The sequence below is a fragment of the Ictalurus punctatus genome, chromosome 17 (assembly GCF_001660625.3).
Source record: "Ictalurus punctatus breed USDA103 chromosome 17, Coco_2.0, whole genome shotgun sequence".
Lineage (NCBI taxonomy): Eukaryota > Metazoa > Chordata > Actinopteri > Siluriformes > Ictaluridae > Ictalurus > Ictalurus punctatus.
This window is the reverse complement of record NC_030432.2, coordinates 25927658-25944834: the sequence shown is the minus strand read 5'-3', so window position 1 is coordinate 25944834 and position 17177 is coordinate 25927658. Positions and strand designations below refer to the sequence as shown.

The 17177-nt window shown below is 44.3% G+C and overlaps 1 protein-coding gene across 2 annotated transcripts; it reads right to left on the bottom strand.

The window, feature by feature from the left end:
• Nucleotides 1-2564: 2564 nt before the first annotated feature.
• hectd3 (HECT domain containing 3) lies at nucleotides 2565-16013 on the bottom strand. 2 transcript variants are annotated; one of them, XM_053687406.1, is made up of 21 exons: nucleotides 15408-16013; nucleotides 13940-14100; nucleotides 13746-13838; nucleotides 13375-13510; nucleotides 12827-12948; nucleotides 12472-12585; nucleotides 11013-11095; nucleotides 10704-10869; nucleotides 10317-10398; nucleotides 9348-9530; nucleotides 8867-8919; nucleotides 8661-8725; nucleotides 8386-8489; nucleotides 7394-7507; nucleotides 7124-7213; nucleotides 5214-5420; nucleotides 4601-4730; nucleotides 4358-4432; nucleotides 3822-3903; nucleotides 2957-3028; nucleotides 2565-2801 (listed from the first exon to the last, which is right to left on the bottom strand). In XM_053687406.1, the coding sequence occupies exons 1-21, from the start codon at nucleotides 15762-15764 to the stop codon at nucleotides 2717-2719; spliced, it is 2574 nt and encodes an 857-aa protein (XP_053543381.1). In that variant the 5' UTR covers nucleotides 15765-16013; the 3' UTR covers nucleotides 2565-2716. The 2 variants fall into 2 exon arrangements, with proteins under 2 accessions (XP_053543381.1, XP_053543382.1); XM_053687407.1 differs by having other exon boundaries at nucleotides 12827-12945.
• Between the last annotated feature and the right edge of the window lie 1164 nt (nucleotides 16014-17177).

The following is a 17177-nucleotide window of genomic DNA, read 5'->3' as shown; positions in this document are numbered from 1 at the left end:
ACACACACACACACACACACACACACACACACACAGAGTCACAGTCTCACACACACACACACACACACACACACACAGAGTCACAGACTCACACACACACACACACACAGTCACAGTCTCACACACACACACACACACACACACACACACACGCACAGTCACAGTCTCACACACACACACACACACACACACACACACACAGAGTCACAGTCTCACACACACACACACACACACACACACACAGAGTCACAGACTCACACACACACACACACACAGTCACAGTCTCACACACACACACACACACACACACACACACACACACACACACACACACACACAGAGTCACAGACTCACACACACACACACACACAGTCACAGTCTCACACACACACACACACACACACACACACACACACAGACACACAGACACACACAGTCTCATACACAGACACACACACACACACACACACACAGTCTCATACACACACACACACACACACACACACACACACACAGTCTCATACACAGACACACACACACACACACACACACACACAGTCTCACACACACACACACACACACACACACACAGACACACAGACACACACAGTCTCATACACAGACACACACACACACACACACACAGTCTCATACACACACACACACACACACACACACACAGTCTCATACACAGACACACACACACACACACACACACACACACAGTCTCATACACAGACACACACACACACACACACACACACACACACACACACAGTCTCATACACAGACACACACACACACACACACACACACACACACGCACAGTCACAGTCTCACACACACACACACACACACACACACACACACACACACACACACACACGTACAGTCACATTCTGGGAGTTTTTGTTTTTAAGAATTAACGACACTTCAAAAGCTCAGAAATCTGCGTTTGTGCTGTTTTTCAGGATTTCATGCAGGAACCTGCGGATTTAATATTTATTATAACGACTGTGTGACATTTAGTGACGTCCAACATTTATTTGACAATGAAATAAAACATTTACGTTTATTTATTAAACATTTGATGTCGGTCTGTTTCCACTCGCGTTTACCACATTACCCACAATTCACCGCTCTGACCGTACGACCAGTTCAGTGTAATATTAGTCCTTGTGCTCTCTCACCTCCTCATCTGTAATCTCCTCAAACAGATCTAAAACCTTCATGCCAACACCTCCATCCTCCATCAGTGCTAACCAGCTGAGCTGAGGTGGCTGTTGGCCACGCCCCTGAACCCTGTGCACCCTTACTGTATAGCTGCATTACATTCTGCAATTTTTGAGTCCAACTTTTGTTCTATTCCCATTTGTTCGGGCTTCCAGGGTGTTTTTCTTCTAAACTTCTAAAACTGGAGCGTTCTCATAACTCCATGACCGTGATCTCACATGGTCCAGCTACGTCATGCTTGTCCTGGTTCCCTGGTCTGAGAGAACTGAAGGAGCTCCACAGGTGAAGTGAAAACTGAAGCTAAAACCCCACAAGAACAAGCAGGAAGTGAAGACAGCTGCAGAACCCTGGCCTCTGGAGATGTATGGATTCCAAACATCATGTGGTTATACTGTGGTGTAAATATAGGATTTGCAAACAAGTACTAACGATGACAATGTCATTAATGATGATTAGTTTGTCCCATACTTTTGGTCCCTTGAAAAAAAAGGAGGGGCACATTTCATCTCCAGGAAACTGCAGCAGAAAGCTAAAACAACAAGAACTCTGTCAGTGTCCAAATATTTATGGACCTGACTATATGACTTTTATGGTAGACAGAACTATTCTGATGCTCTGAGTGACCAGGCTGTGACACAGCTGAGCAGTGCGCTCGTCACTGTGCTCCTGTGTGCGCACTTCCAGCAGCTGCTTTGCTTTTATAACCTGCGAGTGTTTGTAGGCCTTTTCCACGTGTCGCGTGGACCAGGAGAGATGAAGTGATGTTCTTGGCAGACTTCTGAATGATCTCTATTCCCACTTTTAACTGCTGTATCTCAGGCATCTTCACTGTTCATGCATGGTTTCTGGTTGGGTCAAGTCCTTATCCTTAAATTCAGTCATGACACCGTTAACACCTTCGCTAATGAAGCCAGTAACGGCTGAGGCATTCACCTCAAGGTCGATGTGAGAGCGCAGTCTGTACATTCAAAAAAGCTCCAACAGACCAGGCCATCACTGAAGACTTCTCCCATTTGAAGAGCTGAGACGTTTCAGTAAAATTAAAACACATCATTCTCGTTTCTCTCCGTATGGATAGCCCGAGATGGAGTTCCCCCAGTTTTTTTTGTAGAGATCAGACTTTGGTCTAAAACTGAGAAGGCTCGGAAGTATTGTTCTCTTAGGCTTAGCCTTTAGCCTAGCATGTAGCCCATCTATCTCTCTCTCTCTCTCTCTCTCTCTCACACACACACACACACACGCACACACACTGCACTTCTATTCAGACATTATTGATGGATTTACTCAGAATGAAAAAGCACATTTGAAAGGAAAGAAACAGGACACTGGAGGTCGTGCGTCACTGCAGATTAAACCGCAGAACATTTTTAATGTGTTTATTTTGTACAGCTGTTTATATTGTGATCGGACAGGTGTGTACAGATGTGTACAGATGTGATTGTGGAGATCTGATGCAGAAATGTAAAAATGTGGTGTGTATCTTTCACTCTTCCCATGGACTCATGTCTGTGTCGATGGCCACACAGTTATATGCAGCGTAGCGAAGTTTCTCCTCACATACCTTAGCACTGCGCAAAACACACACACACACACACACACACACACACACACACACACACACACACCACAATGTTTAAGGAAATAACTCACAAACCTTTGAATTAGATCTAAAGCATAAATGGGGCAGTAAAGCGCATGATAGAGATACAGGTAGAAACGTCACCTTGTGTATTTGGGTAAATACAGCGTGCTGGAACAAGTCGAGGACTGCGGCAGAGCGTCTGCGCTTTCAGACCTGCAGAAAAGGACACAAAGTCTCACACGCGCTCTCACACGCGCTCTCACACGCGCTCTCACACGCGCTCTCACACGCGCTCTCACACGCGCTCTCACACGCGCACTCACACGCGCACTCACACGCGCACTCACACGCGCACTCACACGCGCACTCACACGCGCACTCACACGCGCACTCACACGCGCACTCACACGCGCACTCACACGCGCACTCACACACTCTCACACACACTCTCACACACACTCTCACACACACTCTCACACACACTCTCACACACACTCTCACACACACTCTCACACACACTCTCACACACACTCTCACACACACTCACACACACACTCACACACACACTCACACTCACACACACTCACACACACTCACACACACTCACACACACTCACACACACACACACACACACACACACACACACACACACACACACACACACACACACACACACACACTCACACACACACTCACACACACACTCACACTCACACTCACACACACTCACACACACTCACACACACACACTCACACACACACACTCACACACACTCACACACACACACTCACACACACTCACACACACTCACACACACTCATACACACTCATACACACTCATACACACTCATACACACTCACACACACTCACACACACACTCACACACACACACTCATACACACTCACACACACTCACACACACTCACACACACTCACACACACTCACACACACTCACACACACTCACACACACTCACACACACTCACACACACTGCTGTTTTACCCTTGTTTATCAGGGAAGACGTAGATGGGTGCAGGAAGACGACTTCGGCCCGTCACAAATCTCAGGAATCTGCTGCGATCCTCTGACAAATAAACATGATCCACAAGTTACGCTTTTACGGGATCAGTAATCACTGCTCTTAAAGTCTACAGTGCTCTGTGTTAGACATCTGATGAAAACCTTTCTGTAACGCACATCTAACATTCGTCTAATGCTCTAATGTTCATCTAACCCTCATCTAACATTGCTCTAACACTCACCTAGCTCCTAGCTAACCCTCGTCTAACCCTCGTCCGACCCTCGTCTAACCCTCGTCCGACCCTCGTCCGACCCTCGTCTAACCCTCGTCCGACCCTCGTCCGACCCTCGTCTAACCCTCGTCCGACCCTCGTCCGACGCTTGTTCTAACGCTCCTGTAAGGTTTAACCTGAGGTTACTGTTGTTGCAGCAGTGCTGATGCTCGGTGTCTGACAGCACAGTGAGAGTGAGGGTCATGCAGGGTGTGTACTTGGTTGAGGAGCGAGTCATTTACTGACCGTTGGTGAAGTTGGTCAGCGCCTCCCACAGGTGCAGCACTCTGACATCATTCTGTTCCAAATCCTCATAACGAGCTGAGAGAGAGCGAACACGACATTATTCCAAACACCGTGACAGTGAGAAATAAAAACAGCTCACTGATTTTTAAAAAATCTTTATAATAAGATATTATATTTTGAATAATTGAAGCAGTGATTTTTTAAATTATATATATATTTATTTTTTGTAAATCTGTGACTCACTCAGGCGTTTGAGAGCCTCCACAGTGATTTCTGGATCTCCACACACTTTCTTCTCCACTTCCTGCCATGTCAGAAGATCCAATACAGCCTGAGGAACCACCTTCATTAGACCTGCCTGCAAGGCAGCTATCTGCAATGATATTATTATTATTATTAATATTAATATTTATAACGTAATACGATACATAAACAAGAAATCATAAAACATCATTTTCACTTCCAAAACATGATAATTAATAAATATGTACAGTCCAGGTGTACAGTCCAGATGTGCTAACATATTCATGCCTGCCCTTCACGTGTTTCTTCAGGTATGCGCAGTAAGTGTCCAGGTGTTTCCAGGTGTGAATATAGGAATAGCAGGCTGCACTCTGATGTACACAGGTTCCCCTAGGTGTGTACACAGACACGCCCACCTGTATTCCGGTGTGCCCAGGTTTCTTTTGGGTGTTCTGGTGTGTGTACAGGTGTGTATGCCCTGCTGTAGGGTGGTATGTTCGTGGTGTGTATGGCCAGGTGGCTCCTGATTGTGTATAGGTGTGAACAGCTGCCCGTCCTGTCTGTATTTAGACGTGTACAGCAGTTAACAGGTGAGATCAGATGTGTGTTGTACCTGTTCGCGGCTCTCCTCCAGCCGGGCTTTCTGCACCAGACGGATGAACTCCATGCGCTCTTCATAGTGGACGACTACTGAGCTTCCTCCAGGAATGAGCTCCACGAGGCGGCCGTCGCTCAGCGGCGTGCTGTACACCAACTCCTGACCAAACTTAAACTCAAACGTGGCTTTGTCCATGTGCTCCATGGCATCTAACAGCTTCACCTACACACACACACACACACACACACACACACACACACACACACACACACACAGTCTGACTGAGAGCAACGCCTTTCCTGTCTCACGTGTCAATACAACCCTAACCAATCAGAGGCTTCTGAGGGCTCATGTACACAGGATGAAGAAGTTCTCTCCTCCTCTTTCTTTACGTGAACAACAGATAAAGATCTGATGGCTTTGTGTGTGTCAGAGTGAAAATGTTCCGTTGCTGGAGTGTAATTTGGAAAGGACGTGTAACACACTAACAGACATGAAGTGAGTTGGGATGAAGCGGGTGATGATCGCGGTGTTGATGTGGGTGTGTAAGTGGTGTATTGGGATGAAGCGGGTGATGATCGCGGTGTTGATGATGTGGGTGTGTAAGTGGTGTATTGGGATGAAGCGGGTGATGATCGCGGTGTTGATGTGGGTGTGTAAGTGGTGTATTGGGATGAAGCGGGTGATGATCGCGGTGTTGATGTGGGTGTGTAAGTGGTGTATTGGGATGAAGCGGGTGATGATCGCGGTGTTGATGTGGGTGTGTAAGTGGTGTATTGGGATGAAGCGGGTGATGATCGCGGTGTTAATGATGTGGGTGTGTAAGTGGTGTATTGGGATGAAGCGGGTGATGATCGCGGTGTTGATGATGTGGGTGTGTAAGTGGTGTATTGGGATGAAGCGGGTGATGATCGCGGTGTTGATGTGGGTGTGTAAGTGGTGTATTGGGATGAAGCGGGTGATGATCGCGGTGTTGATGATGTGGGTGTGTAAGTGGTGTATTAGGATGAAGCGGGTGATGATCGCGGTGTTAATGATGTGGGTGTGTAAGTGGTGTATTGGGATGAAGCGGGTGATGATCGCGGTGTTAATGATGTGGGTGTGTAAGTGGTGTATTGGGATGAAGCGGGTGAGTAATGATCACGGTGTTAATGATGTGGGTGTGTAAGTGGTGTATTGGGATGAAGCGGGTGATGATCGCGGTGTTGATGTGGGTGTGTAAGTGGTGTATTGGGATGAAGCGGGTGATGATCGCGGTGTTGATGTGGGTGTGTAAGTGGTGTATTGGGATGAAGCGGGTGAGTAATGATCACGGTGTTAATGATGTGGGTGTGTAAGTGCTGTATTGGGATGAAGCGGGTGATGATCGCGGTGTTGATGTGGGTGTGTAAGTGCTGTATTGGGATGAAGCGGGTGATGATCGCGGTGTTGATGATGTGGGTGTGTAAGTGGTGTATTGGGATGAAGCGAGTGATGATCGCGGTGTTGATGATGTGGGTGTGTAAGTGGTGTATTGGGATGAAGCGGGTGATGATCGCGGTGTTGATGTGGGTGTGTAAGTGGTGTATTGGGATGAAGCGGGTGATGATCGCGGTGTTAATGATGTGGGTGTGTAAGTGGTGTATTGGGATGAAGCGGGTGATGATCGCGGTGTTGATGATGTGGGTGTGTAAGTGGTGTATTGGGATGAAGCGGGTGATGATCGCGGTGTTGATGATGTGGGTGTGTAAGTGGTGTATTGGGATGAAGCGAGTGATGATCGCGGTGTTGATGTGGGTGTGTAAGTGGTGTATTGGGATGAAGCGGGTGAGTGATGATCGCGGTGTTAATGATGTGGGTGTGTAAGTGGTGTATTGGGATGAAGCGGGTGATGATCGCGGTGTTGATGTGGGTGTGTAAGTGTATAACGCTGCAGTGTTTCTGACCAGTACGGAGTCGACTGCAGGAAAATCCTCACTCCAGCTGATGCTTTCTCCGATGAGCTGCTTCCACACCAGACCGGGCAGCGCCAGCACCTGAACACACACACACACACACACACACTTTATTTATTATCTCTGTATTAAAGCTGAAGGCATGTGATGAAGCTGAATCCTCAGAGAGACGAGGTTTTGTTTTATTATAAGATCAGAAAACTCTGAACACTGATGAGAGATAAGTTTATTATTCCCACGTGAAAATAACGTCTCGCTCACCAGGAAGTCTTTCCCCCGAAGTGCCGCCCCCATCAGCTGCCCAATCCACTCAAACTTCTGGAAATCTCTACACGACGGATTCGGCACATAAAAATCTCTCGCCTCTCCCGCGCCCTAACGCACACACACACGCACACACACACACACATACACACACATACACACACACACACACACACACACACACACATTATATATATGGAGTAATAATCATCATCAGCATTAATAAGATACAGGAGCAGTAACGTAACTTTACCCCACAACATTTCCTCTTTTACAGCAGCCATTTATCAACACTTACACTGCATGGTATACTTTTATCTCGTTATAGTTACATTTCATAATGTGGAACTTCAGTGAGTTCCTGTTCTCACTCACATTATAGCAGCTATAAACACTCGTTCCCTCACCATCCCTCTCTCTATTCTCTCTCTATTCCCTCTCTTTATTCCCTCTCTCTATTCTCTCTTTATTCCCTCTCTCTATTCTCTCTTTATTCCCTCTCTCTATTCTCTCTCTATTCCCTCTCTCTATTCCCTCTCAATTCCCTCTCTCTATTCTCTCTCAATTCCCTCTCTCTATTCTCTCTCTCTATTCTCTCTCTATTCCCTCTCTCTATTCTCTCTCTTCACATTAATAAGACAAAACATTACTGAGAATCCACAAAGAAGCGTAAATTCCTCCGTTCTGAAGATGTTACAGCTTTACCTGACACTGGAGACTCCTTCCATGAATGTCACACAAACACATTTCTCATTACAGAAAACTTCACCACATCGACAATTACACGTTTATAATCAGTCTATTATCAGTGGAGCGTGCGCTGTACACGTCCCTGTGAACGAGCCGTTACTATAGAAACCATAACGCATTAGAGCATTAATATAAACCTGCGCTACTGTCAGGGCCGCTGTTATAGAGAACTCATCACCACCTGACGACCAATCAGAGTCCAGGATTTAACAGCGGTGCGGTGTAAACGTAATGAATACCTGGTTCGAGGTTCTGGTGAAGAACGGCAGTGGAATTAAACACTCAGATGAACTGGGACAGAGCTCCTCAGACATGTCGGCCAGACTGTCCCGGAAACCACCACCTACACACACACACACACACACACACACACACACACACACACACACACACACATGGTATATCCGTGTGTATCTGCAACACGTATTGCGTTAGCAGTACAGTAAGGAGTCCGGCTACATTAGGTTAGATATCTCTGTGATAATGAGTTTGATCAGCTGTGGTGTGACGTTACCTTGATCGATGATGCCCTCGGCGATGAATTTACATTCCCACCACTGATCATGACGCACAGGCCATCTACACGATAAGTTCATAATAATCTACATCACACGGTTTTACACCACAGGCGAGTGTGTTATTAAACACCAACACTGAGAGCAGTGAGGATTAGACCCGAGTGTATTCTGTCACACAATGTAAAATAATTTCACATCATACCTGTAATCCAGAGTTTTCTCATATTTATCCGATGGCTTCAAACCCTCATACACCTGACACACGCAACACAACACAAACTCTTAGCAAGTTAATATATCAGTGCTTAATGTGACATCAATGAATCAAACACGAGACCGATTCAGAATCCCATTAAGACTCAAAATCTGATTCTGAATCAAATTCATGCTCGAATGAAAATAAGACTGAGAATCAAAAACAGAAATAGAACCAGAGAGACTCAAATCAGATTGAAATTATGACTTCGTTAAGAATGTGATTCATAATCAGAAAGTGAATCAAATTAAGAATAAAATTTTGATTCTGAATCAAATTCATGAATCAAGTTAGAGAGAGTCAGTTTCAAATTAAGAATCAGATTCAGAGTCATATTAAAAATCTTAAATCAGAAATAGAAAGAAATTAGGATTTATATGGATCGTGTGTGTGTGTGTGTGTGTGTGTGTGTGTGTGTGTGTGGTACCTGACTAAAGACGGTGTGTTTGCAGCTGGGGTCGAGGCTGGGGTTGTCGCGGTGCTCCATGGCTTGGCGGCGGTTGATGTAGAGGCGGGGCATGAAGCTGGGTTTACTCGACTCAGAGTCCTTCAGACACTGAATAATGAGAGCTGAGCGACGCTTCGACAGCAACAGGAACTGCTTTATATTCTACAGGAAGTAGAATTAATAATAAAGATCAAGAATATTAATATTACTTTCTGCATCACTTAAAATTATTATTACTGATGGTGAATTAATGCCTCGAATTTCCTTAAGTGTGTAAAATAAGCTATGTAGGATAATAAATCGTCTTTTTATATATATATATATATATATATATATATATATATATATATATATATATATATATATATATATATATATATATATATATATATAAACAAACAGTATGCTGCTGAGTTCTGGATTTTGATTGGTCAGAAGGTTTTGATTAATTTAGTGCAGGTTTATATATAATGCATGCGCTCGCTCTAATACGTTATGGTTTCTATAGTAACGGCTCATTCACAGAGACGTGCACAGCGGACGCTCCACTGATAATAAATCAATGAAGAAAATGTTGATATCATTGTTTATGTAACATGTAGGGAAGGAGTCTCCAGTGTCAGTGCTTTGTAACAGTAAAGCTGGTAGTTTTTTCTTCAGGACAGAAGTTTACGGAGAAGTTTAAGGAGTTTACGCTCCGCTTCATCGCACCACCCTGCCACCGTACATCTCATTAAATATGCCAAGAGCTAACCATGAATATACATGATATGCAAATTAGACAGTAGCTAACCGAACTCAGCACTTAGTTATGTATAGTACAGCTCACTGAAAATACCAACAAGTGTAGAGCTGTGCAAAAGTACCACTCAAGCGTGACAATAAAGCTGGATTATTATTATTATTATTATTATAATTATTGTGACTGACAGTGGATGTGGCTCTCACTTTAATCTGGCTAAAGGTGCCGAGGCTGTAGTCCCACGCAGGTACCAGGTGAGGCAGCAGACTGTCCAGGACAGTGATAAACCTACACACGTCCAGAAACATCACACAAATCACCACATGACAAACAAATAACCTTCAACTGAACTTACACACACACACACACACACACACACACACACACACACACACACACAAGCACGTTCACACGCACGCACAAGCACACTCACGTGTGCACACACACTCACGCACACACTCACACACGTGCACACAAGTATGCACGCATGCATAGGCTCTATCGAGTCTCTTTACTGATAAATATTTATTTGTGCGTTTGTTTATGAGTTTTAATGGATGTAATGGATGTGTGTGTGTGTGTGTGTGTGCTACCTCAGGATGACGAGCGTGCGGCGGTACAGGATGTCAGGCGGAGTGCCCTCCAGTCGTGGGTAGCGCACTAGGTTGGGGGATTTGAACAGGTCAGCGTTCAGACCCAGATCTCTCTCACAGGAGGATTTAATCTTCAGCCCTCGGATCCTCACATCAATCCCACCGTCTGAGACACAACACACACCGCTGTGAGCTCATACCTCTCACCATCGCATTTACAATAATAACAACAACAATAATAATAACAATAACAACACCACTGCATCAGAGCTGTGTGAAATGTTGTGTGTGTGTTATTGTGTCACTCACCTCTACACTCCTCAATCCGGATCTCGATGATGGGTAAGTGTGTGCTCATGTCCTCTAACACACACACCTCACCGATCAGACTACTGTAAACACACACACACACACACACACACACACACACACACACACACACACACACACACACACACACACACGATGAAAAGATACCATCTAGATTTGAGTCATTCCTACAGTAAATCCGCGTACGAGACTAACTCACACTTACAGATACACTCATTATAAAAGTCTACACACCCCTGTTACATACAGCAGGTATTTCTGTATTATTTTTACCCCTTTAATGTGAAATTGCACCCCACAAAATTTTTAAAAAAGGAAAGGAAAACCTCAAAGGTTTAACGATCGTCATGGAAACCTGCTGGACAGGGACGGTTCAGCTCAGACACCATCTAGTGGTTATTGTTATTGTCTCAGACGTGCACATGAGCATCTCTGAATAAAGAATAATCAGGATTATTGATGGTTTTATTGATTTATTGGTTGATAAAATGACATGCCAGCTAAAAACATGAACACTGATATTCTCTCCATGGCTGAAAGCTGCAGGTTTACTTTACTTTGAATTCTCTTAATGTCTTTTATTTACTCAAGACCCGTTTCTATAGCCGAGTCTCGTTTCTACACATCGACGCCACTAAGCTTCTTTAAATCGTTCACTCTGAATGAGTCGGTCATTTACAGCCACAGGAAGTGATGCGAAGTGAAAAAAAAAGGCTGAGTGGAGTTTAACGTTAATGCAGATGAGCAGCAGAATTATTATCCAGATGTTTTGGAGTTGTTTGTTCCTGGTCGCAGCTCCTGAGCCGGAGTTTTCCCTGTAAATAAACCTGCTTTAAAAATAAACACCTCGGCTCGTCGGGACACGGCACACGCCGACGCGTCCCTCAGGCGTCATTTATATACAAACAAACCTGATGGTGGTCACACACACGACCTCGCTAGCACCGGGGCGGAGACACCACACCTTTATTTCCTCTGTACAGTTCCCAGCTGTTTGAGAAGGTAATGAACACTGCGCGTGTCACGCTGGTACAGGAATATAATCAGTATCGTAGTGGTGTGATGAACAGAAGATACTGACTCTGAAGTTGATTATTTTCCCATAACAGCACCTCCCCCGAGTGTTTTATTCCTAAAATACAATAACATTCCTGTTTAAACTTATGAAAGAAAGACTCGCCATAGTTTTTATCCATTTATAGTTACATTTAATGTTGTGGAGTTAGCTCCTGTGGTCACAGCCTCTCTTTTTTCTCTCTCGAAGTTAATAACACAAAAAAAAGCAAAGAAGTGTAAACTCCTCCTCAACGTCTTCTTCTTCGGATTATTATTATAATAATTATAACACACAGACTTTGTGCCGTAATGCCGTGGCTTTATTTGTTTCTTTGGGCTTTAATCTTATTAGAAACGTGAGCTGATTCTGAGAGGAACTCACTCTTCGATGGCGACGTCGCTGTATTTCTTCAGATTGTCTCCTTCTCCTCCGTACACGGTCACGCGTTTGGGCATGTACGTGTCATCCGTCGAATCCACTCTCAACATCAGCTTGCTGAAAATAACAACAAGGTCAGAAAGGCTGAAAGAGCGGTTCACCCCCAAACACAGGGAATGAGGTGGTGCTGTAAGCGCTGCTAATAATAATGTCCATACTGTAGGGGTTAGTTAGCATTGACACGGGGTTAGTTAGCATTGACACGGGGTTAGTGACATGCTCGAGTTGAACGCTGCATTAGATTGTTTAACTTTGTGTGTGTGTGTGTGTGTGTGTGTGTGTGTGTGTGTGTGTGTACCTGACCACGGTCCCTCTCTTCATGTGTAAGCGTATCCAGTGCTGTCCCTGCATGCCGTCACTCTCCCAGTACGTCTCCGTGTCTCCGTCAGTCAGACACGCAGTGCCTCCACTCGGGTCCTTCTTCACAAAAACACACGCACTAAAACTCTCACACTTTCTACACACACCCACACACACACACTCGTAACCGAACACAACGTAGCGTAACCTAGAATAACGTATGCAGCTGCCCCGGCTCGGCAGCGAGACTCTAACGGCCAGCAAAGTCTCTAACGGCCAGCTGACGATCTCGTGTAGGCCTGTAGGTCACGGGCTCGTATCTGAGCGTCCACAGCTCTGTCTCGGGGACGGTGACCTCACATTTTAAGAACATTTATCTAAGACAGATGTGTGGTCGTTATAGAGAAGTTTGAGATAAGTGTGTGAAGCTGTGTGAAGAATATGATCTCATAAGGATAATAAATGCCCCTGAAAATGAACTCCAGAGGGCAAACTTCGCCCCTCGATAGTAAGGCTGATTCCTGACCCTGGTGTGTGTGTGTGTACCGAGCAGGAGGAGACGTCGATGTTGTTCACACACTGCTTCACACTGCCCAGGTTCTCATCCTCTTTCCCAACGTGATCATAAAAATAATGCACCAGATCCTCATCACACTCGAACGTCCAGGTGGGAGGACTGTACCTGTACACACACACACACACACACACGCACACACACACACACATTAACTCACAGTATACACACACACACATTAACACACACATATACACAAACACTCGCAAACACAAATTAACACACACATTAACACACACACACACATTAACACACACATATACACAAACACAAATTAACACACACATTAACACCTGCACAAACAGGTATACTAGATCACCTTGATCACCTGGTCTGAACTCACCTGAGTTTCTGCACTGCAGCGGCGTCTCTCTCTGCGATTTTGGGTCGCGCTCCGAGGTGGAAACAGTTTTCTGCATCCACCACCTCCTCCCACCTAACAACACGATACACATCAGTAATCCTAAACACACACACACACACACACACACACACACACACACACACACACATACATACATACATACACACACACACCTGTTACAGGGTTTGTGGTCGAAGCCGAACAGCTGCTGCTGCCTGCTGACGGAGTCGGGATGCTCCACGGGAACCAGTCGGGTTCCTCCTTCCGAGTGTTTACACGCCAAAATCCAGCCCTCTTCCAAATCCACACCGGTGCGGTACTGTTCCATCTGCTCCTAAACACACACACACACACACACACACACACACACACACACACACACACACACACACACACTGTCAATGAGCTCAAAATGCAGCATATTATTCTTTATTTGTTATTAAAGTACAATCATGATGCAGTTCTCAGACACTGTGAGACACACACAGGAAAATAAAGCCCACTGGAGACTGGTTCTGCTTTAACGGTCGTTTGTTTGAGAGCTGGAGCTGAAACACAGTCAAATGAAGAGAGTCGGGCGTGGCACACTGAGCCACAGTCTAAATCCCTTCACTGTGGTTTTAGTTCACCTGTACAGCCTTATCACAGGACAACAGAACACTGACATTAAAATCATTTCACATCACCATACACTTTTATAAACCCTGTCATTACCCTCAGCACTCACGTGCACTCAAGAACTGACTCAGAATCATCTAAAATGTTAAATAAAACAATAAATTTAACTCACTATACGTCTTCACTGTTCTGTTGTTGAAACGCCACCTGAATATCGTGGCACGCTGTATACGGGAAAACGTCTTCAGGAATTTCACTGTACGTGAATGATTACTTCTATTATCATCATTATCCCTACACACAAAAACACTAAACTATGCATTAACTGGGTAAAATGTCAGGACTGATCAAAGCCTGATTTGTTTTGAGCTTAACGTGTGTGTTAGGGCACATCAACACAATGAAATGTGTTCTAACACGCTATGGTTTCTATAGTAACGGCTCATTCACAGGGACGTGTACAGCACACGCTCCACTGATAATAAACCGATTTGAAACATCGTTGATGCGGTGAAGTTTTCTTAAAGTAAAGAGATGTTTAGGCAACATTTATGGAAGGAGTCTCCAGTGTCAGTGCTTTGTAACAGCTGTAACTGTAGAGGAGTTTACGCTGCTTTGTGGATTCTCGGTAACACGCTGGTGAGGGAACGACGGTTTACAGCTGCTATAGTGTCAGTGAGAACAGGAACTAACCATAAACTGGGGAAAAATAAAAGACTTCAGCACTTTGCTGTGGAATAAGAGGAATAAAACGTCGCTGTTGTGGTCACAGTAACAGTCGGGTTTTATTCTTTACTTTGATTGATTGATTGATTGATTGATTGATTATCACTCAGGTACAGGGCAGGATGCGCAGTGACGTCACGAACCCGGAAGTACAGAGTCCTATATTACAGTATGTATCCAAATGTGAGCGGTGTTAGCTTTGAATCCCGTTAATAACCGGGTAAATCAGGGTGCAAATGGAGTGAAGCCTGTTCTTTAATGAATTCTCAGCGTGTTGTGGTTAGATGTTAGATGTACCTTGGTTATTTTGACCCACAGGCCATGGCTGTTGTAGTATTCCTCCCCTGAGGTCCTGATACATGTCCCTTTCTTCGGCTCGATGGTAAACTTGCAGGATTTCTTGTTCGGAGCCTGGTGTGGAGTCTCCCACGCGGGGATGGAAACATTTCCCCCTGTTCCAGCGGCTGAGGTGGAGGCTGAGGAAGAGGAGGAAGCCGAGTTGGATGAAGAGTCTCTACAGATTTTATAACACACCTCTTTCGGCACGAAGCACAGACTCTCCGGTAAAGGCTCACTTCTCCTGAAACACTCAATACACCGGTTCAGGAAGCGGATTCTCCCCAGGAGGAGGTGAGGATCATCGCCCGGAGACATCGCTCTACTTTTACCTTATTATTTATTATTATTGATATTTTTTTTAGCTAAGTCTTGCTAGCATAACTCAGTCGCGAAGTCAGCACAGAGTTGTCAGGAGTGTATTACACTCTGTATTTTCACTTTATTCTTCTTCTCTTCGTCTAGTTTAAAAAATACATAAATAAATCTGTTTACACCCGAAACTCTCTCCCGCATCAACAGCTAGAACCTGTCAAGTTAAGCTAACTTCCGGGTCCAAAGGGCGCTCCGCCCTAACGTCATTACGTCACAGCGACGCCGGAAGTAAAATCCTGTTCCGTGTATTTCCGCGTCAGGACGCTCAGTACAGCATTTATTATAATTTAAATCTGCTTATGTTGTTGTTGCTTTACAAACGTTATGTATCGTCCCAGTGATCTTTAAATATATTGTATTGAGATTAACAACATTTATCGTTTTAAAACGACTTGGTTTTGACACGTCACACAAACACCCGCGTTACTTTATTCTGAATAGCCTCGGTGTGTTTGCTAACTTTTAATGGTCATGTCTATGGTTTTTTAACCTTAGTGATTCCAAAGCGCTTTACACTGTCTCATTCACACACACCCCAGTGGTAGCAGAGCTGCCATGCCATCGGGACCAACTTGGGGTTCAGTGTCTTGCCCAAGGACACTTCAGCATGTGGGGTCATGTGGGGTCATGTGGGGTCATGTGGAGCCAGGAATCGAACCGCCAACCCTACGATTAGTGGACAACCCGCTCTACCACCTGATCTGCAGACGCCCTCAACTTTTAATGCATCAAAAAGATAACGTTACAAAAAATTATTAAAATTATATATGTGTGTGTGTGTAAGAGAGAGCGGGGATTCTCAAACTTTAGTTTTTTGTATTTCTTTAACTGTATAAACACAATTAATATATTTTTTTCAGACAAGCTATTAAATATAGGTATATCATTTAAATGTGAACAATAATATGTTGTCTATTGGACCCAGTGTTTTTAAACTTTCCACCGTAGAATCAGTTTTTATTAAAATGATCACTGCCACTGTTTAGAGTTATAATAACTGATGATGATGATGATGATGATGGATTTCTACCAGTGTACAAAAATCTGCAAAAACACAGAACTTGCTTTGAGAACCATGGATCGACAGAACCAGCACTGTGTTTTTGTAATTATTTTTAAATAATAATAATAAAAAAGATTTCTCTCATTATAAGATAGAAGTAAGTCACACATATTGTAATTTCATAACCTAAGATTTATTTTACTCACTTACCAAAGGACTAAACAAACATATACATAAAACAGCTGTATGTGGAAATGTATTTATCTAATACACTATCCTGGTTCTGATTCACGCATTTCTTTATGTTTTAAATAGAAAAAAATTGGGAAATGTTTTAGACAGAAAGAACTTAA

Bases quoted from the DNA above. Each gene is read 5' to 3' on its own strand.
- hectd3 (XM_053687406.1), bottom strand. From the start codon at position 15,764: ATGTCTCCGGGCGATGATCCTCACCTCCTCCTGGGGAGAATCCGCTTC. The intron at 14,101-15,407 runs GTACATCTAACA...GTGTGTGTTTAG, and splicing joins TGTGGGTCAAAATAACCAAG to GAGCAGATGGAACAGTACCG. The intron at 8,490-8,660 runs GTAACGTCACAC...GTGTGTGTGTAG, and splicing joins CGAGGGCATCATCGATCAAG to GTGGTGGTTTCCGGGACAGT.